This window comes from Corvus brachyrhynchos, unplaced genomic scaffold (assembly GCF_000691975.1).
Source record: "Corvus brachyrhynchos isolate BGI_N302 unplaced genomic scaffold, ASM69197v1 scaffold30, whole genome shotgun sequence".
NCBI classification, from domain to species: domain Eukaryota; kingdom Metazoa; phylum Chordata; class Aves; order Passeriformes; family Corvidae; genus Corvus; species Corvus brachyrhynchos.
Window position 1 is genome coordinate 1811926 of NW_008235742.1, and position 24691 is coordinate 1836616.

The 24691-nt window shown below is 46.8% G+C and overlaps 3 protein-coding genes across 3 annotated transcripts; 1 reads left to right on the plus strand and 2 right to left on the minus strand.

Moving 5' to 3' along the window:
• Window positions 1-639: 639 nt before the first annotated feature.
• Window positions 640-2004, minus strand: LOC103624674 (olfactory receptor 10A5). Its single transcript, XM_008643973.2, has one exon. It carries the CDS (start codon window positions 1588-1590, stop codon window positions 640-642), a length of 951 nt encoding a protein of 316 aa, XP_008642195.1. The 5' UTR covers window positions 1591-2004.
• A 5870-nt stretch (window positions 2005-7874) lies between these two features.
• On the plus strand, window positions 7875-10525 carry LOC103624683 (mast cell protease 1A-like). The gene is made up of 5 exons (XM_017747120.1): window positions 7875-7982; window positions 8406-8559; window positions 9048-9189; window positions 9307-9561; window positions 10107-10525. The coding sequence occupies exons 1-5, from the start codon at window positions 7925-7927 to the stop codon at window positions 10284-10286; spliced, it is 789 nt and encodes a 262-aa protein (XP_017602609.1). The 5' UTR covers window positions 7875-7924; the 3' UTR covers window positions 10287-10525.
• Window positions 10526-18866: 8341 nt separating this feature from the next.
• LOC103624693 (olfactory receptor 49-like) lies at window positions 18867-20006 on the minus strand. Its single transcript, XM_008643995.2, is given in 1 exon segment — window positions 18867-20006. A coding segment is annotated over 1 exon segment (939 nt). The 5' UTR covers window positions 19817-20006; the 3' UTR covers window positions 18867-18877.
• Window positions 20007-24691: the final 4685 nt, after the last annotated feature.

A 24691-nucleotide genomic window follows, 5' to 3' on the forward strand; every position in this document is an offset into this window, starting at 1 on the left:
ACAGGCAGAATACTCTTGTCCCATGACTCAGACTTCACAGTGCTTGGAGTGTGTGGGCACTGGACTGTATTAAATGCTGAGTTCTCACTGGAAATAAGGAATGAGCATTAGTTAATCTTCCTTTCCTTTACTTTCCCCACACCTTAAATGAAAAACATGAGTCTCTGAAAGAAGTGAACTAATTTCCTTATCACTTTCGCTCTTTTCTGCTGGAAGGAATGGAAAACATATAACAAGGGGAAAAAAGGGCAAAGCAAAACACCTAGTCCCTATCAATTAGTCATGCTTAGCCTGAAAAGCTCACTGTAAAGGAGTATTTCTTCAGTGAAAGGGTGAGGTGAACTCCTCAATGGAAGTGAGAAGTTCCAACCTAGACACCTGAATTAGACATGGGGAGTGGGGTGGGTTTCAGATGCTCTGCTTTAGAAGAAATGTCTGGTATATATATTGTACTTCTAAGGAAAAAATTGAGATAGAAATTCCAAATAATTTGCTTCTGAAGCAATGAAAAAGACAAAATATTTACAAGTGTGAAATAGATCTTTGTGCCTGCAGTTTCCACTGAGCTAGTAAACCATCAAAACCCACCAAAAATGGAAATAAGGTTTTTAATCCGCACATTCATGGACAAGAAAATCTTCATCTCTTCATCAACGCAGCTATCACTCTGATTAGTACTTCTCTCACTTCTTTATTCTTCAGGCTGTAAATCAGGGGGTTTAATGTGGGAATTACAGTTGTGTATATCAGAGCAAGGATTTTCTTTGTGTCTTGTGAATTACTGGATTTTGGCTGTAAGTAAATCAAAGTCCCACTTGCACAGTACAATGTTACAACAGTAAGGTGTGAGGAACAGGTGGAGAAGGTCTTGTGTCTGCTCTCTGCAGAGGAAAGCTTCAGGATGCTGGAGATGATGCAGGCATAGGACAGCAGGATGAGGCAGAAGGGTGTGAGGATGACGAGCACTGTGGCTGAGATGATTTGCTTCTCGTACAGCGAGGTGTCGGTGCAGGAGAGCATGATGAGCGGGGGAATGTCACAGAAGAAGTAGTTAATCCTCCTGGGCCCACAAAAGGACAACGTGAACACCCAGGCTGTCTGCACCACCGACACAACATTGCCACTGCAGCAGGACAGCAGCACCAAGGAGAGGCAGACTCTGGTGTTCATGATGGCAGCGTATCTCAGGGGGCTGCATACGGCCACGTAGCGGTCATAGGCCATGGCTGCCAAAAGGTACCACTCAGTGGCCGCTAAGAACACCACACAGTAGAGCTGTGTGACACAGCCCGAGTAGGAGATGCTCCTGTCCTCTGACAGGAGGTTTACCAGCATCTTGGGGACAACGACTGATGCTGTGGAAATATCCAGGAAGGACAGGATGCGGAGGAAGAAGTACATGGGCACGTGGAGGGTGGGGTGCACTGTGACCATGCAGATGAGAAGGTTTCCAAAGAGAGTCATGCTGTAAACAAAGCAGATTGTGAAGAACAGCAAGTGCTGAAGTTCTGGGCGGCTGGACAATCCAGAGAGGACAAAGTCGGTCAGCAGGGTGTGGTTTCCTGCATCTCGTTCCTCTGCTGGCTCCATCTAGGAGGAATCAGATGGACAGACCATCAGAGCCATAGTCACTGCACCAAGATCAGGGTGCTTCAGCCAGTTACTCAGACAAGGAGTCTCTTGTGAATTGCTGCAGAGCTGCTGGATCAGATGGTGTAACTCTAGAGCAGGTTGGGCTGAGCAAATTGAGGAGGCAATGGTTGTGTGTGCTGGAAGTGCTTAGTGTCAGGGCCCTCCAAGTGCCATTGTTTGAGACAGTCACCAAACCTTCCACTAAGAGGAGCTGGCATGTAAGGGGTGGCTTCATAATGGGTGCAGGATTTATTGCTGACAATATGCACTCCCCCCCAGATGTCAGGTCTCTGCTCCCAGCTGGTCCCACAGGCACTTTCTGCAGTGAGGGGAATGCCCAGATGACAACTGAAACACCCACAGACCAAAGAAAACCCATTTTGCTACCTTAGGGAGCAGTGGGCACTGCTCCTTGAAAAAAAGACTGACAGGGGAGGCAGCCTTCCCCCAAGACATCCAAAGTCACCTTTAGAGCAGCTCAACTTCAGATGGAAGCCAGGGAAGTTTGGGCTGTGGGAGGCTTTGGCTCATATTCACATCAATCCCCAGCTGCCTGTGGGACAGAAATACTTCAAAGAGCCCAGTTTTGGGGAAAGCACTCCCAAACAGAGCAAGCAAAAGCTGTGAAGGGAAGACCTAAGCCAACTCCCATCCACCAAAACACCCACAGACAAAAGAAAGCAGCACCAAAGTAAACCAAAGCAAAATCCTGTCTGTAGACAGGAAAAGGAAGAAGGAATAATTCGAGGTAGAGGTACCCATGCAGAATGATAAGAAAGTGCAGAGGGTGAAGCTCAGTTCCATCCTCTTCATGACTCACATGGCCTCGTTACCCCGAGGAGCATTGCTGCGTGTGCGATGCCAATGGGATGTTCACGCAGTGCTGGACCAGCTCTGTTTTTCTCACTGCCCAGGATGGGAAACTGAGGCACTGAAAGAGAGAAGAGATCAGCCTGCCACAGAGGAGAAAGGGGTGGTTAATTCTGCACCCTTCAGACTCACCATCTCTTACCAAAGGGGCACCAGCCACTGCCCTACACTAGCAAATCTCAAGGCACAAAAATGCGTTTTGGTGTCAGAAATGTTTCCATAAATGGGGACAGAGGGGGAAGCACCTTTTACACTGTACACACATGGAGCATGTCAACACAGCTGGCATGCAGAGAAGGACACAACCTCGAAGCAAGAGCAGTGCACACGGCTCTGCCATGGCTCCGTCACTCCTCACTCTGGCTCCGTCTGATTTCCCCTTCAGGCTGGAAGTTACTCACACAGGACATCTTTAGTCTGTGGGTTTTATGACATGAACACGAAGGTGCAAGCTGTGGATCCCAGAGCCCCAGATGAGTTTAACACACAAGCACAATAAAGAAACTCCTAATATTCTCAGACATTTGATGGCCTGATGTATTTGAAAGGGATCTTTCTGGGCTCGACTGTTTCCATTAAATAAGGAACGGAAGAACATTTTTGAGTGGTACCTCCCTACAGCCTATGCATGACAGATAGAGAACTGTAGATACAAAAATGCTGCTAGCAAGGATTTTCTTGCTATTTTCTAAGTCCGTGAGAGATTTTTCTCTCTCACAGAAGAGGTAGCAGGGAATGTAAACAACCAAACACCTGCAACCTTGAAAAGTCTTGTTTATGGTATAGTAGAAAAATATTTTGACAATGGATGTTTTAGGATTTTAGCCAATCACCCCCAAGGGGTGGCTGATCCTTTTCCAATTAGACTATGAAGAAAAAAAGTCTATAAAAGAGTTTGTAAAATAATTAAATAAATCAATCTTGCTGCACAATTCCTGCCTGCTGGATCTTCTCTCCTCCTCCTCCCTATGGCTGCAGGACACAGGGATATACCCTAGGACCCAGGCCTGCAGTAATAGAGAACAGCATGAAAAGCTCCCTGCAGCCTCTAACAGCACCCATTCACACCGGTTCTCTTAACTTGTTAGATCCATGTAGCTGAAGTGGAAACTACCTAATTCTGCTCTCCAAGCCTTTATGAAAGGTTTGGACTATTGCTTTGATCATTAGCTCTTTGCTGAAGTCAGAAACACTCACAGCAGCCACTGTTTTATTGACAGTTGGTCTTTTATTCCCTAATTCAGAACACCTCTCAGAAACAGCCCTCAATTTATGTAATTTTTGTGTAGTGGCTCTAAAGCCCTTTAAGTAAGTTTTGGTCTCAGTTCTTCCTTGGATTTTCTGTATACATTCACAATAGACATTTTGAAGTAAAGTGTCCTACCTCCAGCAGTTCTCCATCCAGTGCCTCCAAAATGGGTCATTCAAATTTTGATAGAAGTATTTTCCTTGTTTTCTTGCATTAGGGACAGTGTTGGGCTGATGATTCCTATGTCAGCTTACATTGCAGATTAAAAATTATATTTTAAATGCAGATGATCTTCTGTCACAGTTTAAATAATCCGTTGACATTAGTACATGGTATATACCATAGAAAGTCAGCAAAGACTTGTCTGACAGAGAGGAAGAAAAGGAATTTGTTAGATTTGCTTCAATTCAGTTGAATTGGCCACAGCAGAAAAGGTAGAGATCTAAATGCATCTCTGGTTTTTGCCCAAGAAGGGAACAGCTGAGCTGCCTCTGACGCCTGGTTTAAGCAGAGCCTCTTGCAAGCCCTAATTCCCCTACAGGTGAGATTGATTTAATCTGATTTCAGAAATGTCAGGGATGGTTGTTCAGAACTGTGCTCCCTCTGTGGGCAAGAGGATGTAGCAAACAATGACATCCTTATAGCAGCACGTGAAATGCTCTTCTGGGTGGCAGCCTTCCCTCCATTGTCTGCAAAGTGGGACCAGAGGGACTTCTGCAGACACAGGCACCTCATGTCTTACACGTCTAAGGCTATGAACTCTGCCTCCTGCACCAGCTGGTGATTGATTGTTAACCTGAAAGGTCTGAGCAATAGCTGGAAACATCAAGGGATGTGTGACTCCTGGGACAGAATTAGCCTGATGAAGCCTGCTGCCTTTGTTTAATTGGGCTGGGTGGCTTTAGGGGCAGTGCTGTCTCTTGTAGGAGAGTTTCCATTCAACTCCAGCCCCTCACATTTCATTCTTCAGTCTTATGTGACTACTTGTCAGCTGTGAATCATTTCCTTCCTTCCTGGCCATTTCCTATCAATTACAGTAGGAAAAAAGAGCCAACCAAACAATAATCAGATTTGATTGGAATTGCATTAATTAAATCTGTACCTAGTACCAACCTAAAAAGAGCTCTGAGTAGCATTATCCCCTGATGTGGTCGGAGACACCTGGTCTGGGAAAAGACTGATAAGAGAACCAGAAAATGAGGACCAAATTTGCATGAAAGGTGAAGGGATCAATAACCAATAGGAGATCAAAATGTGGGGGGAATGAAGTTCCTGCATTCAATGACTGAATATTTTTATTTCACAGAATTTGCTTCCTATCCATACAAGAGAGGTGAGCAAACAGAGATTTCTTTTCTGTAGCCATGTGATGGCACGGAAATGCTGGTGATCTTTTGAGCCAATCCCCCTGTGTGGTCAGCAGAGAGGAAAAAACACTCTAAAGATGGAATTTGTGTGAATTTTTCAGACCTCCAACCACATCTGAAATTGTGCCTTGAAGGCCTGATTCTGCCTTCGGTAATCAAGAATGGCCTCCTTTGTTCACCTCAGAATACCCACTGATAATCTATCTAATATTTGTGGTTTTAAAGTTTCTTATTATAAAATCAGAGCTTTAGTGAAGAACACACAAACCATTAATCAAATAATCATTTAACATTATGAGAAATTATTCTCCATGATTATGTGCTCAGTCTCAGGATAGTGGCTGTGATTTTCCCTCATTCTTCCTATGATTTGTATTTTAAGACACTAAAAAAAGCAGAGACAGCCTAAGTGCATAATGGTAATATGCTAGAAATACATCGTTGTCAAGCTATTCCTCTACAACATTTTGTGTGTCATTCTGTGAAGGCAGTGTTGTTTGGCTGTGCCCTCACCTGAAATACTGCCTTGGGGTGACTTCATGATGTGTATCCCATATCGCTGCCCTATGCCCAGAAATTAATTTTTGTGCCTTTCTATGCCTTTAAACTGAGCCTGAGAGGGGGAAGGAAAAACTGAGCAAATCTTTTCCAAAGCAGTTTGCAGCTTGTTCAAGGTCACACAGAGATAGAAACTTTTTTTCAGCTGTGGCAGGAGGGTGAGAGGGAAGGGAAGCTCCTGGCTTGCTTTTCTTTCCAGTGGCTTTCGGCAGTTTTTTTTTCCCCCAGCTCCTTTCCCCCAGAGAGTTGAACTTTTGTTTTCCTGGGACTTTGTTTTTTTCCTTTTCTCTCTGCTGGACTGTTTCAACATCAGAATACATTGGGAGGACTTTCCACTGAGGCCTTGGCCCTGGAAGTGGGCCCACCACCCCATCCCAGCTCCAAGAAGGGAGAGGGAGATCTATGGAAGGACTCTGAAATTTTCCCAGGTTTCTCTCAGCAGAGCGGGAGGTTTTATTATTTATCATCATTATCCCTTTTCCTGTGTGTTTGTTAAATAAATAGTTTTTATCTCTTTCACTTTCCTTTGAGGAAAATTTATTTTTTCCCGAACCTGGTTGTAGCCTGCCTTCTCTCAGAGGATGTATTTCTAAATTTGGCCAAACCAGAACAAATACTGAAGAGGTTCCTATCCCTGCCGGGGCTCTTGGCCTGGGATTCTCTGTCAAAGCAGTGAAAAGACTGCTACAGAGCAGTGCCCTGCTACTCATGTTAGAGACCTGTCAGAGAGCCTCCAGTCATGCAGGGATCCAGCTCCTGGAATGTCGCCCCAAACCTCCATCCTGTCCAGTCCCACCTGCTGCCCTGCAGCCGGATCACACCCACCATGTCCTGCACACCAGGTTGTTCAAGCTTTTCTTCCACAGACACACTGGTCCCTCCACTCACTGGGATAACCTCTCCTGCTTCTGCCTCTTTCCTTCTTCCCATTTTCTCTCTCCTTATTTTGCATAAACCTCCTTTCTCCACAATGCTGAAGGAATGCTTTAGGCTGGGCCTAAAGGCCACATCTCCACTTATGCCACAGCTGAGGCCACGTCACTGCAGCACTGCAGGTGTTGATTACAGACATGACTGGGATAGGCTGAGTCACCCCTTACTGAGCCAGTCGCACTGTGGCTCTGGGAGTTGCTGCTTGTGGGCTACGAGCTTTAACGGGAACTCCTCCTTTCCACCCTTATCCCTTCCACCAAACAGGTTTCAGGAGGATCCCCAGGACATGTACTACAGTCCATTGTCTTTTTAGAATGCAGGGTAAGGGGGAATGCCAGTCTGCTCTAGAGGATTTAATTGTGGGCTTTCTCTAGACCACAGCCACATAAAATTGGTAACGTCCTGGAGGTTTCACTGGCTGGGCTCATGGCCAAAGGAGGGTCAGTACAACGAGGCTGAGCCCCTTCCAGCTTGTAACACGAGCCAGAGCTCCCAGGGAGGACTCAGAGAGGCCTTGGGCAGGGCTGCTCCCCTTCTCACGTGGACACTCTGACCCTGGTCCTCACCTGAGCTCCGGCTGTGTCTCAGCCAGGCCAGCACCTAGCCAGGGCACCTGCTGATCTGGACCCGGGCCCACAGTCTGACTTCCCAGCTGGACCTCAGACTTCCTCATCACTATAGACTTGTCAGATCATCTAGAGCACCAGTGCTTGAGGTTGTGAGGCTCCCCTTGGCCTTGTCCCTTAGCTACTCTGATTGGTGATTTCTGATTTCCCAAGGACACCTCTGATGGCAGTCAGCCCCTCTGATAAGAACCAGGATCTTTGCCTGGCCCTGGCCAGCTCTCACCATTCCTATCAGAGGATGGGGGGGAAACAAAAAAAACCAAAAAGAAAAAAAATCCAAATTGAACCAGCCCACATGTAGGGTCCAAGGGGGCTCTCTCCAAAGGTCTCCAGTGGGATATGCACTCAGCAGATACACCATTCCTTTCCCTGCTGTGGCCACTATGGGTGCCCTGAACAAGCCCAGATCTCACCATCTTTTTGAGAAGATCGTGACAAAAATGCGTAGAATGTGTCATGAACCCCACACCAAGCCACAGTTTGGGGGTTGCAAGAACAAAAGCAGCAAATGACACAAGCTGCAGCCAGGCTGAGGTTTCCTGTTCCAGCTCCACATGACGAATATAGAGGTTGTCATTCTGTACCTGTCTCCTGCCTGGCCATAACAACTGGTTTGAAATATAGAGGTTGTCACCTGTCTCCTGCCTGGCCATAACAACTGGTTTGGCTCATCAGCACAGTGGTAGAAGATGCTGCTTCTCCTTCTGCTCACGAGTGCTTCTGTCCTTCTGCCCTGGGCTGGGGCTGGTGAGTACAGAGGTGGGATTTAGACAAGCACATGCAAGGGCACAGATGGACACTGAGTAGGCAATCTCAAGCAACGTTCCTGCCTTGCCTTCTCTCTATCTCTACACTCCTACTTTCCTCTCTCCTCTTATCTCTCAGCTCACTCAGACTGTGCCTGGAACCAGTGAGGCATTGCAGGGACTAGAGCTGTGCCCTTTGATGGCATTTTAGTCATCCAGGGCCAGGTGTGGTCAGTCATACCCAGACTGTGCTGCTATCTTTCTCTCCATTGTGTACCAGCAATGCTTGGACAGCACAAGGAAGGAAAGTTGTTGGTATCATTGGCACGTGACGTTAGAGGATGACCCTCTCTGTTTTTACAGCTCCAAACTTGACAGAAAATAGCAGCATATGTGATATTGACATTTCCCATCTCTCTTCCAGGAAGGATCATTGGTGGACGAGAAGTGAAGCCCCACTCCAGACCCTACATGGCTTATTTAAAAATTCAAACTCACTCAAAAACTAGTTCCTGTGGAGGGTTCCTGATTCGCCCAGATGCAGTGCTCTCAGCAGCTCACTGTGTGGACAAAGAAGGGTAAGACCTTGTCTTTCTTGTACAGGTGATTTTTTCCAGTCTCACAAAGTCCCAAAAGGCCTCAGTACTGGTCTGGGCTGGAAGAGCACCCCGTGCTCTTCAGGCACAGCAGGGATCTCCATGAGCTGAGCTGTCCTCTGTGAGCTGCAGGAATTGTCTGCCAGGGGCTGAGTGTCCTTGGGGACAGGAATGCTCACAGTGGTCTCCAGGTTCCTACCACAGCTTAGAGCTACTGCTGGAGAAGAGGGACCAGTGTCTTCCCTTCCCTGCTTCCCCTTTGTCTTCAGCATGGGGCACCTCCCACCTCTGTCAGTGTGTGGTGAGGGATCCTCAGTTGAGTGTGGAAGGAGCCCAGGCTGCAGAGGACATCTTGCTGACAGCTACTCTCTGGGGAACTTTATCCTACCACCACCTCCCTCCAGCCACCTGCAGTGGGGGCTGTGTTCCTGTGGCCAGTGCAGCTGGAACGTGTTGGTGTTTCCTGGCAGGACCATGAGGGTCACTGTGATTCTGGGAGCCCACAACATAAGTGACCGAGAACGGAGCCAGCAGAAGATCCGTGTTGGACACTGGGTCATCCATCCCAACTATCGCCGTGTTAGCTTCAAAAATGACATTGTGCTGCTGAAGGTACGGCCCAACACATCCCTCCTGCCTGAGGGATCTCCCCCTGCTCACCTCCCCAGACCTGTGAACTTGTTCCCAACCCTTTGCTGGCTCTAACCCCATGTTCTCTCTGCCTGACAGCTGAAGCCAACGGCCAGGATCACTAAGTACGTGCAGCTTCTCTCCTTGCCCAGGAGCAATGAACGTGTGACAGCAGGAGCTGAATGTAAGGTGTCTGGCTGGGGCTGGACATCGGTGACAGGGCTCAGGACTAACGTGATGAAGGAGGTGGAACTGAAGGTGCAAAATGAGGAAAAATGTCAGCAATTCCGTAACTACCAGCGTCAGTCTATGATCTGTGTTGGTGATGACTATGGTAAAAAGGCAGTTTACCATGTAAGTGTTGTTTTGGGCTGCAAGCTTGGGAGGAGGTTGGGACTAGATAGTTATCTTGGTTCTCAGGTGAAAGTAAAAAGAGACCAGAATGAACCAGGACCTTCAGAATGATGAGCTGAGGGTCCTCACAGAAGCTCTGAAGCTGATGTGCTCCCTGAATTGGGGTGCATTTTCCCAAATATCAACATCATTTGCTTTTTTACTTACGTGGGGATGTTCTACCCAGCCTAACCAGTGCTCCAGTGTGTAAATTCTTTGTGACATCCTTGCTAGGATGGCTTGGATATTTCCCCATGTCTAAAGTAGATCTATGTTCTTCTTGAGCTTTTGAATCTCAAAGAGCCTCCAGGCCTGAATTGTTTCATGGATGGGCTTAGAGAAGTAGTGAGGCAGCTACACACCCTGCAGAGCCGGGTCTGGAGGGAGGGAGGTGGCTGGAAGAGGAGGTTCTTTACATGGAGGGAGGGAAGAGGAAACTTGTTCCTTAAGGCAGGGAGAGCTGTGCTGTGGCATGTCTGACCCCTCTCACTTCTTTCACGACACAGGGTGATTCTGGTGGCCCATTAGTCTGCGGTCAGAAGGCTCATGGCATTGTTTCTCATGGACATAAACAATGCCTCTTCCCTGAGGTATTTACCAGAATCTCGTATTTTGAGCCCTGGATACGTGAACAGCTGAGGAGGTTTGCACTCCAAGAGCTGCCTGGGTCTCCCTCCTCTGACTAAAATGCTCAGTGCCCCTTCTCCATAAGGCACCAAACACCTCTTGGTGCTCAGAAGCTCCCAGGGGCAGCCGAACTGGAGTCAGAGAAGCCCCCATGGCACAGGCACAGGCTTTTGCTCTAAGGAAAGTCTCCGTGGCAAGGTAAAAATGCAGGTCCCAAGTACACACAGCTTTGTTCCCTTTCTCCCATTGCTGCTCCTCCTCTGCTTTCTGGCCATCAATAAAAGCATGTTCAAACTTGCTTGTGTCTGCAGCCTTCTTGGGAACTGGATGCAAACCCTGAGCGTGCGAATGAGGAGATGACACTCTTTGGGGGAACCTGAGCTAGATTGTAGGTGGGACATGCAGTACAGGTCGCAGTCCCCAAATGCTACAAATGCTCCCCCTTGTCTCCATCAGCCTCTTGCAGTCAAGCCAGCAGGCAGATACAACAGCCTGTATAAAACATTTATCCAGCCTTTCAGAAACAGAAGCATCTCCACATCCAAGAGGACATCATGTGGGTTTCTAGTACCAATTTGACTTGCACAGACCACTGTCAATGCACCATTCTTGTCAGAGCCATTTTCCAATCTCCTGAAAACCACTTAGAACCTCTGCTCTCTCAATCTGTGATCATTGCAGTGTCCCCCTCTCAGGTACCTCTCTGCAGGGCCTGTGTTTGCCTTCTCAGTGGCCTGTCCATCGGGACTGGAGAGCTGCCACAAGGTCCCACTAAGCCTCCTCTTCTCCAAGAAACTCCCACATTCCCCGCCTTTCACCAAATACGCTGAGCTCTTCCAGCACCTTGGCCACCTCGGTCACCTCCATCAGACTCATCTAAGCCTTTCTCATCCTGGAGGACCCCAAACTGGATGCACTATTCCAGAGCCTGTCTAACCAGTGCTGCCTAAAAGGCAATAAACGCTTCCCTCCACAGGCTTTGTTTCTCCTGGTGCAGCTCAGGACACCACCAGTTTTCAAGGCCAAGAATCACAAGCCAAAGTTTTGAGCAGAAATAGCTTTACTGTTGTCAGTGTTGTTGTCCAGGAGGAAAAACAAGGAGAAACTTCTCCCTGAGCAGCAAATGAGCTCCAAAAGCCCTCTGGGTCCCACTCCACTGGGCATTTGGGTAAGCAGTGGCAGGACTTCAGCGCTAACTAAGCTTCCGGCACTTGGCTCCTCCTCTTGGACATGCTCTTGAGCTCATTCTGGGCTGCATTCAGGAAGGAGGAGAAATCTCCAGATGAAACTGCCTGGATAGATGGGGCATATTTTAAGATCCTGTTTCAGGAGGGCTGTTACAGTCCTGCAGGGTAAGCCTGCTTCAGCACGGGCTCTCCACAAGTCACACTTCCTTCAAGGCATTTCCACCTGCTCTCCCATGGTCTCATCCACTGCAGTGTGGATATCTCTTACAGTGGGGTCCTCTCCACAGGCTGCAGGGGAATCCCTGCTCCACCATAGTCTCTCCCAAGGACAGCAGGGAGCACCTGGAGCACTCCTCTCTCCTTCTGTGATATGCTGGTCACAGGATTGTTTCTCACACTTTTTTTTTTTTTACCTCACTCCTCACTGCCATGCAGCATTTTGCCCTTTTACAAATATTTTTTTTTGGAGAGGCACCACCAGCTTCATTGATTGGCTTAGCCCTGGTCCGAGATGTGTCCATAGTCAAGCCCTCTGGAACTGTCTTTGTCTGGTGTTAGAGCAGCATGAAGGCAGCCCCTGGGCTGTTCTCATGGGGGCCACACTGCTGAACACCACATCCCTGCTCAACACCCCTCCCTTTCCTGCTCTGGTTGCACCACCCAAACCTTTGTGCTGCAACCAGCCTAGCCTTTCCCACCCTGAAGACACTGCCACAAACCACTGAACTATGAGTCAGGGACAGGAAACCTTGTGTGCAGGTGGTCACCAGAGCACGTATTAGAGCTGTTTTCTACTCTGTTGCACACTGGCACTACCCTAGAGTCACACAAAATGGTCGAGGTGGGAAGGTACCTTCAGTTGTCATCTGATCCACCTAAAGCACCAATTGCTCAGGACCAGTTCCAGGTGTTTTTGGAACATCTCCAAGCATGGAGACACCACAACCTCCCTGGCCAACCTGTAGCAGTGCTTGGTCACCCTCACAGGAAAATGTGTTTCCTGATGCTCAGACAGAGCCTCTCATGTTTCAGTTTGTGCCCATCAGCTCTTGTCCTGTCTCTGCACACCACTATGAAAAGAACGTGTATGTCTCCCACTCACATCCTACCTTCAGATATTTAATCATAATATCATAATATCCCACCACAGCCTGACCCTTCCAGGGTAAAAACTCACAGCTGTATCAGCCATTGCCCATAGGAGAGACGTTCCAGCCCCTTCACCACCTCATGCCACTTTGCTGAACTCTCCCCAGCATATCTGTGCCTCTCTTTTACTGGGGGGCTCAGAACTGCCCACGGTATGCCAGGTGCCACCTCACTAGTACTGAGCAGAGGGGAAGGATCACCTCCCTCGAGCTACTGGAAACACTCATAGAATCCTAGAACAATTTGGGTTGTAAGGGACCATCTAACTCAACCCCTGTGCAATGAGCAGGGACACCTTCTGCTAAACCAAGTTGCTCAGAGCCCCATCCAACCTGACCTCGAATGTTTCCAGGAATGGGGCATCTAATATTTCTCTGGGCAGCCTATTTAATTGTTTGACACCCTCATCATAAAAAATTTCTTTCTTATATCTAATCTAATAATTAAGATGTTAATCTTCTTCCTTGTATCTATTTTAATAACTAAGAGGCTAATCTACTGTCTTTTAATATATAACTATTACCTTTGTAGTATTGCAACAGGCCCTAGCACAGACATGTGAGTGACACGACTCATCATGATCTCCAGGTAGATATTCAGTTTTTCCTAATTTTTTGTTTAAGTATTTCTTAGTCTAATTGTGCCTGAAAAATTCTGTCGCCTGTCCATCTCCCCACTGAACCAGTTCTTTTCAGGGTTCATGTCCTGAGAAAACTGGAGCTCAGGGGGATCGGAGTAAAAGATATGACTTTTTTGTTAATTAAGATTTTTTCTTTCAATCATTAAAAAGGGCCTTGAAAGCCTTTTGCAATGGTGATGCATATTCCTTGTGTTTCTGTGTATAATTAGTACAGCAGGTAAAGGTAGTGCTAATTAGAGCAGAGATATGTTTTGCAAACAAAGCCTTTAGCACTGCTGTGGTTTGCAGTAACAGAAGAAGAGGCTGGAATAAGAATTTGCTTATTGCCAGCACATGAATCAAACTTTGGCCTCTCCCTGCTTGATGACAGAGTTAATTTTCCTCTCTCTGCCTGGTTCCCACTAGGGTATAAGCTGGACTAATTCCCTTTCAGAATGTTTCCATTCTCCCTGTCACGCATAATTAGAACAAAAGACAAACAGCAATTACGCTGCAGGTATTCACTGAAACACAGCTGGGAGCTCCCTAATTAACCACACAATACTTGCAGCGCTGCGGGGAGCGGCAGAGGAACAACCACAGAGCTCATTATGGCTGTCAGCATTTTAATGAGCCCCTGCAGGACCGTGGTGCCACCTCCCTGTTCCTTGCAGCCATGGCAAATCAGTGCCTTGAGGAAATGACAGGCAGAAGCAGAAACAAACTTTACTTGGAGCTTTAATAGAGCCCAGAGCGAGGTGCGAGACCAGAAACGGAGCTGGACAAAGTGTTCCCATGGCTCATTAGAGCACGAACTCACAGACCTTGATTACAGACAGCTCAGGAAGCCCCAAACTTCTCCTGTATCAACCTTCCCTCACAGAAGTCAAACAGCAGTGCCCAGGTAGTGCCAAGGTGGTGCTTTCTGTCAGCAATCCACACACATGGCAGGTGGAAAGGAAATGCCACGGACCCACCTCTCCAAGCCTGCTCTTTCAAACCTCTGGCAGATGCACAGACCCTGCTCTCCAGGCTTCAGCTACAATGCTCAGACACTGGCACTGGCACTGCCCAGACACTGGCACTGCAACGCACAGTGACAGCAACACACAGTGACAGCAACACACAGGGACTGCAACACAGTGACAGCAACACACACTGTGACAGCCACACACAGTGACTGCAACACACAGTGACTGCAACACAGTGACTGCAACACAGAGACTGCAACACACACAGTGACAGCAACACACAGGGACTGCAACACAGTGACAGCAACACACACTGTGACAGCCACACACAGTGACTGCAACACACAGTGACTGCAACACAGTGACTGCAACACAGAGACTGCAACACACACAGTGACAGCAACACACAGGGACTGCAACACAGTGACAGCAACACACACTGTGACAGCCACACACAGTGACTGCAACACACAGTGACTGCAACACAGTGACTGCAACACAGAGACTGCAACACACACAGTGACAGCAACACACAGGGACTGCAACACAGTGACAGCAACACACACTGTGACAGCCACACACAGTGACTGCAACACACAGTGACTGCAACACAGTGACTGCAACACAGAGACTGCAACACACACAGTGACAGCAACACACAGGGACTGCAACACAGTGACAGCAACACACACTGTGACAGCCACACACAGTGACTGCAACACACAGTGACTGCAACACAGTGACTGCAACACAGAGACTGCAACACACACAGTGACAGCAACACACAGGGACTGCAACACAGTGACAGCAACACACACTGTGACAGCCACACACAGTGACTGCAACACACAGTGACTGCAACACAGTGACTGCAACACAGAGACTGCAACACACACAGTGACAGCAACACACAGGGACTGCAACACAGTGACAGCAACACACACTGTGACAGCCACACACAGTGACTGCAACACACAGTGACTGCAACACAGTGACTGCAACACAGAGACTGCAACACACACAGTGACAGCAACACACAGGGACTGCAACACAGTGACAGCAACACACACTGTGACAGCCACACACAGTGACTGCAACACACAGTGACTGCAACACAGTGACTGCAACACAGAGACTGCAACACACACAGTGACAGCAACACACAGGGACTGCAACACAGTGACAGCAACACACACTGTGACAGCCACACACAGTGACTGCAACACACAGTGACTGCAACACAGTGACTGCAACACACACAGTGACTGCAACACAGTCACTGCAACACACACAGTGACTGCAACACAGTCACTGCAACACACACAGTGACTGCAACACAGTCACTGCAACACACACAGTGACTGCAACACAGTCACTGCAACACACACAGTGACTGCAACACAGTCACTGCAACACACACAGTGACTGCAACACAGTCACTGCAACACACACAGTGACTGCAACACAGTCACTGCAACACACACAGTGACTGCAACACAGTCACTGCAACACACACAGTGACTGCAACACAGTCACTGCAACACACACAGTGACTGCAACACAGTCACTGCAACACACACAGTGACTGCAACACAGTCACTGCAACACACACAGTGACTGCAACACAGTCACTGCAACACACACAGTGACTGCAACACAGTCACTGCAACACACACAGTGACTGCAACACAGTCACTGCAACACACACAGTGACTGCAACACAGTCACTGCAACACACACAGTGACTGCAACACAGTCACTGCAACACACACAGTGACTGCAACACAGTCACTGCAACACACACAGTGACTGCAACACAGTCACTGCAACACACACAGTGACTGCAACACAGTCACTGCAACACACACAGTGACTGCAACACACAGTGACTGCAACACACACAGTGACAGCAACACACACAGTGACAGCAACACACACTGACAGCAACACACACTGCCGACATGTTCAGGACCCAGCAGCCATCCCAACTCCCAGTTCCCTTCTTCCACCCCGATCTGGGTCAGCCCTGCACTCAAACATACAGGTTTAAACGTTGCACCTCAGGGCCTGTCCTCTGTTCCATTAGACTTCTAGCACATCCTTCTCTGCTCAGTGAGATAAACCTTGTAAGAGGATGCTGGGTAAGGCATGTCTGTAGAACTCATGTTTGCATTTGCCATCAGTGTTTGGTCTAGAAAAGAAAGGTTTTGAAGTTCACATAAATGGCTGAAAACAGCTGAGAGCAGAATTACAAACAAATATGAATATGAAATATCTAAAAAGTGTGGAGCCAGTTAAGAGTTACCAGCATGTAATTCAATTCTTTTTTAAAAATTACAAAGCTCTGGACTGAAGGGGTTTGATATTGCTGAATACCAATCACAGGACATCGTGGATAAGAGAAAACTCTCAGTGACTGCTGTGGAACCAAAAGAATAAAACTGTGGGGTGCAGCTGCCAATGGAAATGCTCTTGTCCTCGTTCAGAAAGCTGTACAATAACCTGGGCAGGATGGTGGAGCTGTAGCAGGTATCTAAGCAGGACAAATTGCACAGGGAGAAGTACGTGGATTTGTGGAGGTGCCTATCAGCCACCACCAAAACAAAAATGAGGATACTGCCAATCACAGTGATGAGGGGGCTCAACAAGGGAAGGAAGAAAAGAAAAGATTGCAATTTGGGATATTCCTGAATTCCAGGGTCAGAAATGTTGTGATGACTATCTTATTTCTACCTTCCCCGCTTGCCATGTATCAAGTCAAGAAGAAATGCATCACAGCCTGTAAGGCACCAGTCACTGCTCAGGGATGGGCTGGGCATTGGTCAGGAGAGGAATTGTGCTGTGCACCCTTGGTTCCTTGGGTTTTATTCCTCCCTCTCTGTTTCATTATTATCATTGTTATTATTAGTATTATATTTTACTTTTATTCAATTATTAAACTGTTCTTATCTCAAGCCCTGTTTCACCTTTTTCTGATTCTCCTCCCTTCCCACCCTGGGGAGGTGAGTGAGTGGCTGTGTGGTGCTTAGCTGCCAGCTGGGGTTAAAGCTAGAAAAAACTAGAAAATATAACAGGTACTGAAGGAAATAATGAGAAGAAATGTTTTTAAATTTTTTCATTTGAATGCAATGTTAGTTATTATCATCATACATTTCTCTTCTTTCCCTCTCTCTCTTCTCTCCTGTCTCTTATTATTATTTTTGTAAATTATTTTGTTTGTTTTAGGGATTGGCAATCTGTTCTCTATTATTTGTTTAGGAACAAGTGATCTTCCAGGGTCCTGGTGTCACTTGTTACATTAAACATTTTTGCACACACAAACGGCCTCTGTGCAGACACTCACACCTGGACACACTAATGCCACAGTCAGTGGGAACAGTGAGTGTCCAAAGGACCAACGGCATGAGGTTCAACAAGACCACTGACCAAATTTGTCAGGAAGCACCACTTGAGTGGCCACAGGCTCTTCCTCTGGCATTGCTGAGAATTAGAATTCAGCCAAGCTCCAAGGAGAAATAATCCCATATGAAATCCTCTACGGGAGACAATGTCAGGCTGTAATTATACCCAGGGAAAGACACGTGGTAAGGAGTCACAATTTGAGGGAATATGGGAAACTTTGGGAAAAAACACTCTCATCCTTGCCTAGGTTTATTGTTTTAGCATCACCAGTGACCTTGGATGTTCGACTCCATCGAACTGCCCAGGAGACTGGGTATATAGCCAGACTTGGAGTGAAGAACCACTCAAGCAAAAGTGGAAAGGACCATTCCAAGTTCTCCTGACTATCCACACAGCTGTGAAAATTACTGGTGGATATCCCTGGATTCACTACACACGGCCAAAGCTAGCCCCAAACCTGGAAATGCCTTTATGGACAGACTGAAACAAAATGTTCCATGAATTGTCCTTGGGATCAAGGATTGTCCCATACTGAATTAGAGGGAGGACAAGGAATTTTGTTGGTGGTTATAATATGCATGGGAGTGATTGTAAACATAGCTTTGTGGCAGCTGAAGTTCTAAAAATGAAAATATTAATAAGAATGGTATTTCTGTACTTGCTTTGTAGAATGGTAGCTCAATGTGTTCTCCATAGCCTGTGGAGAACCCACAGTGGAGCAGAGGAAAAGTGTGAGAGGAAAGAAGCAGCAGAGGGGAAACATGATGCATTGACCATAACCCTCCCCACCCACCCTGCACTGCTGGGGACAGTGGAGGACTAGTCTGGAATGAATGAATAAACTCGAGCACAGAAAAGGGGGAAGTAGAGGTGTTTACTATTTAATTTTGTTTCTCACAATCTAAACTATTTTAGTTGGCAATAAATTATGTTAGTTTTCCCCAAATCCAGTATGTTTCACTCCTGGTAGAAATTGGCAAACCATCTCTCTGTCTTTATCTCAATATATGAGAGTTTTTGTTTCTGTTTTTCCTCTTTTCTGCCTCTGCTCTGTCCAGTGTGGGGTGGGAGGTGTGAGTGGGAATTTGGTTGTTCACTAAGGCTAACACATCCCAGCAAGGGGGGAAAATACTGGGGCAAAGCTGAAGCTGGGTACCGGAAGACTAGAAAATCCTTTCTGTGTTGGCATATTTTCATTGCTAACAGAAGGAGCTACATAACACCTAGAAAGCACAAACCATTTGCAATCAGCATCTTTAATTCACAATACAGATGTTGCATCTGGGAAACAGTTCAGTTACTTGGATGGGATATTCCACTGTTCACGGCTGCCTCAGGGAGCCAGAAAACTTCAGAATGCTCTCCCTTAAAGCTTGCTTGACTTGCTTGTTCCTGAGCGAGTAGATGTAGGGGTTAAGCATCTGAGTCAGCACAGAGAAGAACAAAGAAAGAACTTTGTCAGAGTCCTGCCCACCTCGCTGTGCCCGGCGGATGTACCTGTAAATTCATGTGCTGTAAAACACCATCACCACTATGAGGTGAGCTGAGCAAGTGGAAAATGCCTTCCTCCTACCTGCAGAAGATGGTATGTGCAAGATGGTGACAATAATGCAGCCATAAGAAAGAGCAATTACTGTTAAGGTACCAAGGAGGATGATAATGATTATGACAAACATCAGTTCTTCGATGAGCCCTGTGTCTGTGCAGGACAGTTGCAACAGCAGGGAAGCATCGCAGTAAAAGTGGTTCATGACATTGGGACCACAGAATGGCAACTGGACAGTCATAATGGTGGGAGGAAACATCAATAGAAAACTCACTGCCCAGCAGCTCAGGATCAGGTGCAGGCAAAATCTGTTGTTCATAATAGCTGTGTAATGCAAAGGGTGGCAAATGGCAACATAGCGATCCAAGGACATCACTGCCATATGGAAAAACGTGCAGGTACCCAAGTAGTAGAAAAACATCATCTGAAGGAAACAACCAGGCAGGGAAATTGTCTTTCTCTCTGTCAGAAGACTGTACAGGGTGCTGGGCATGAATGTGGAGGTGAAAGTGATTTCCAAAAGGGCAAAATTCCTGAGGAAGTAATACATCGGGGTCTGAAGGAAATGATTCACAAGAGTGATGCTGATGACAGAAAAGTTTCCAAACAGGATCAAGAAATAGGCAATGACGAGGAACAGAAAGAGGGCGATTTCCAAACGGCGGCTGTTAGCCAGTCCCAAGAGGACAAATTCCACTACAGTTGTGCGGTTCATTGAGGCATCACTGCTGGCAGAAACAGAAAAGACCTGTTTTGGGAACTGCTGGAAAACAACTGAACATGTGTCAGTTTGGCTTTGCTAACATTACAGGGCAATACCAGCAACAAACCTCTTGTAAAGGACTGAAGTAGCCACAGTAACCACATTTTAAAAATCCTGGTCGTGTAAAAGGAGTCCCAAACTCCATTTGTAAGACTGAGTCCTCATCCCAGCCAAAATTATTCCTACAGTTCCCTCACAGCACACTTGAGAGAGGTGCAGAAGATGTTCTAGACTCTGGGACAAACTCGGAATGATCTGACAACATCCACCCTCCAGCAAATACTGGAAAAAGCCAAATGTCCAGAGTGAGTACTTCACCTGTGTCCAGAGACTTACCACAGAGGAATGCAATCACACTACAGACTTACTCTGAGGCAGATTAGATTGGTTCAAGGATACATTAATCCTGCAAAAGAGAAACATACTGCAGTTAAAAGGAGAAAGGGATTACAGAGAAGAGGCCAGACAGAAAGACAGCAATGCTACAACGTTAAGGCTGTCTTGCTGCCACTGAGAGCAGGCAAAATGCACAGAGCAATGGTTGGATGCTACAGCAAGCACCAGTGTGAGAGAGGGAATGCGAAAAACTGTGGGGAAATTGTCTGTTTCTTTACCCTCGGCTCTACAGCTCCAGTGATCAACTCTGATGCTGATGGACATTCTTTCTTCTTCAGAGCCCCCATCTCCAAGCATCCCTCTACCCTCAAACACCCCACCCCAAGGTCAGACGTGTACTCTGTCCAGTGCACCGAGTCTATGGCACTACTGCACTACACTACCATCCCACTACCTCGTGAGGTGAAACCTGAAAACTCTGTCTGATGCCCTTCAATCACATTCTTTTCCTGCAGCCTTTCCAGGTCCCATCTGTGGTATTTCAACTGCATTCTCCCTCCTCTTCCTCCCAGACACCAGCCCTCCTCGCCCTAAAAAGGAACATGTCTTGTTTTGCACTTGTGTTTCCCAGTTTTTTTCTGTTATGTTATCTGGATATTTCAGTCTGCTTTTAGACTAATTTCAGACTCATTTCAGGTATTTCTGAATGACTGAAGTAAACACCAGCACAGGGAATTTCCAGGAAAAGCAAGTGCATCTTATTTACCTCATAGCCCACATCAAACAAGACACTCAAATTTCTTTCTTCAAATGCTCAACAAAAAGATAGATATAAGACAGGATGCTACAACCCTTCTTAATGCACTATTCCCATCAAATCTTTCCGCTTAGTGCCCTTTTTCCAGCAAAACACAGGAGTGTATTGGCATCGTCTTATGGTTGTTTCTCAAAAAACACCCAATACAAAACAACCTCCCTCTCATAAATCATATGAAATATAGGACATACAATACCACAGATGGACAGTTATTATCTGGAAGTTGAGAATGGTCCTCTAAACCAAGAAACTCCCTCAGTAACAGCTAAAGGCTTTTACTTTAGTTTGAAGACTAGAAGTTCAGTTTTCCAAGTCAATGCCCCTTTAAACTTTCCCTATTCAAAAAACTGCACCCAAACTCTAAGAAATGTTCCAGATAGTTACCAGCATATTCACAACAATCCAGGATGGTACGAAAAGTATTCTGAGTCTGATTCTGTTTCTCCTTAACTTAGTTTGACAATTGATTTTTGGCAAATAAATTTCCTCTCTCTTCAGCTCCTTTTTATAATAGTGGCAGTGCTTTGCAGCCTTGTGTTTCCTCACTGTGTCAAACCTCAGGGACCAATTAGGTATCGAAATCTGAAAATAACCTTGTGGGAAAACACTTGTGAAAAACGGCAAGAGCACAATCAAACCATGGAGAAAATGAGATTGGGAAGGACCTCTGGATGTCCAGTCCTTGCTAAAAGCAAAGCTGGACAAGGTTGCTCATGACCTTCTCTCGATAAGTGTGGATATCTCCAAGCATGGGGATGTCTCACCTTCCCTGCCACAACTTCCCTTGTGTTTTCATTGTGAATATTTATTTTTTCATGCACACTGAAGATTTAATTTAAGCCATGCCCCTCTCCTCTCCTCTCCTCTCCTCTCCTCTCCTCTCCTCTCCTCTCCTCTCCTCTCCTCTCCTCTCCTCTCCTCTCCTCTCCTCTCCAATATTTATTTTTTCATGCACCCTGCACCTCTCCTCTCCTCTCCTCTCCTCTCCTCTCCTCACGTGCCAAGTGCCCCAGTTCTGTGATCAACTTGCTTGTCCTCCACTGGACTCACACCATTCTAGTAACATCTTTGGGGTTTTCTTATACTGTGCACAGTTGTCCTGATACAGTCCCACAAGTGCCAAGCAACAAGAATTTAGTGCCTAGCCATAACGGGCTGTGGATGCAGCCTGGTATGCAATGACCCTTCAGTGTCCCAGAGGCACTGCTGGTGTGCTCAGCATGTCCAACCCCAGGAATCACGGGTCTATCCAGAGCTGCTCCACAGCCTGCACCTACAGATGGGGTTATCCCATCCCATGTGCAGGACAAGTGAGGGAGCACAGTCCCCTGCACTTAGCACAGCTGGTCCCCCAGCTGCCGAGGTTACAGCCAGAGGCTGAGTTCAAAGCACCAATGTCAGACAGGAATCCACAACCAGTGAGGTTGAAAAAGAATCCCAAGATCAAGTCCAACCTTCAACCAACACCACCATGCCCACTAAAGCATATTACAAAGTGCCACATCCACTCAGTTTTTGAACACTGCCAGGGATGGTGACTGGAGTATTAGAGCACCCTTTGGTCCTGCTGATGTTCTCTCTTCAGTATTAGAAATGAGGTGACTAACATGGATTCCTAAAGCAGAGACCTGAAGTGAGGAGGAAACACACCCTTGCAAGAACTTGTAAGCCAAGTTCATTTGCTAAGTCAGTGAGAAGGAGTACCCCAGATTCTTACTTAAATTAGGACTCCCTCATCTCCATCAGCTCATTTGTGGTTGTGGAGAGGAGGAAAGGACACTCATTAGTGTCTCACTAATGACTGAAAATTTCACTTCTGTAGAATCAAAACTCCACATTTGACAGTTAATACTTTCCCTCTTCCTGAGGGAATAATTTCAGAGGTTGGGTTTAATTCCATCACCACACACCAAGAACAAATAAACAAAAGTACCAGTAGCAGGAGGAAAGACAGGGATTCCAGGCTACAGCCCATCTCTTTATTTGTGACGTGCTTTCCTCTAGTTTGCTGAAGTTTCCAGAGCTAGTCATAAGTCAGTAGCATACTATGTTTAGTAATGAGGAGGTCCGGATGCAGGAGTGGGAACTCCAGGATGATATTGTGAAATGTGTTTCCAGCAGGTTCATGTGTCATTCTGCCAGTTGTTAATCCATGGTCTGTACCCGGGCTCATCACCCTCAGCTCATTTACGGTCCTGTCTGCCACGGTTCATCTGAGGTCGGGGTGTGCTGCTCTCACTGTGTTCTACCCCTTTGCCTTACCACCATCTAGCAAATATGTGCAATAGAGAGATGCAATTATATTTTGATTTGCATCATACATCATTAGAGGGCTTAAGTTTTCACAGGTGTGTGCATTCAATATACAAAAATGGTGAAAAAACTAGTATGGTGCAAGCTAATCAATGGTGATCGGGTCCTAGAAACCTTAACTCTTTCTTCATATTGTAAAAACTTCTTCTATGGAGATAAGAGCTGAGGAGTTTCAATACATAACTCAAACTTTAGAGGTATTTGTCACTTCTTGCAGCTACATCTGCTGCTGGTGGTGTGGCTCACCGAGAGTGAGATGTCACATCACAGATCTCCAGCATCCACCAGTCTAAGGAATACTGGAACTGTAAATTCTGGAAAGGCTGTGCTGTTGTGACCACTGCTCTTACCTCTTGCTTTAGAGGGGCGAGTTGGGCCTGGTACCAATGTACAACCTTTGCAGCTCATGTTCTTTGTGTCCACAGGGTTCAGTGTTCCCCCCATATCTCTTACCGGGGATTCACAGTCAAGTGTCTGCACAAGTTGTCAATGCAGTCCATGCCCAGAGATACCATGGTACAGCTTTCCAGCAGTTTTAGGTACTGCTCTTCTGTCACTTGCTCATTGGTGGCCTCTGTGAAGGCTCATCTCACAGTTATTGCCATTGTCATACTGACCACATCCTGTCACATTCAGCTATTCAACTTGAGATCAAGGCAAGGGGTTGACACCTATGTGACAACTACAGCCACAGTGAGGTGACAACTATAGCCACGGTGAGGTGGCAACTACAGCCACGGTGAGGTGACAACTACAGCCACAGTGAGGTGACTGCCACCCCACAGCAGACTTCTAGGATGAGACAGTGAACCAGCACAGTCTAGTGTCTGTTGTTGCCTGCAAAAGGAGACTTTTGTGATTTGTGCATATTCCCTTATGCTTCCAGCTGACAGGACAAGAAAAGTTACAGGAAGACACTAAATGGAATACATCAGTATCGGCAAGAACTTGGGTTACCCTCACCTTCTGCAGCGGGTCGTAACATCCCTTCCAAAGCCGAACCAGTCTGTGGTTCTACGGCAGGAAAATGCCCTGCCTTCACTGCAGAGCCTGTGTGGGAGCATCCACTGGGCACAGTGAGAGCATCCCTCATTTTGGAGAGACAGGAAGGCTGGAATGGTTTAAACAGAATGGATGTAGAGAGAAAAACTCTGCTTTGGTCTACTGAAAAGTGGTTCCCCCGTTCAGAAACCTAAAAGCAGCAGAGTTGTTTTCCTCTCACTTCAGGCTCAGTGTCACGATAGTGTTCAAAGAAAAAAAAATACATAAACGAAAGCAGTGGTTTCCCTTTCCCCAGCTCCAAGCAGGGCGACACAGGTCAGTTTTCCACCACCCTCGTGGCAGATCCCGGACAATCCCTC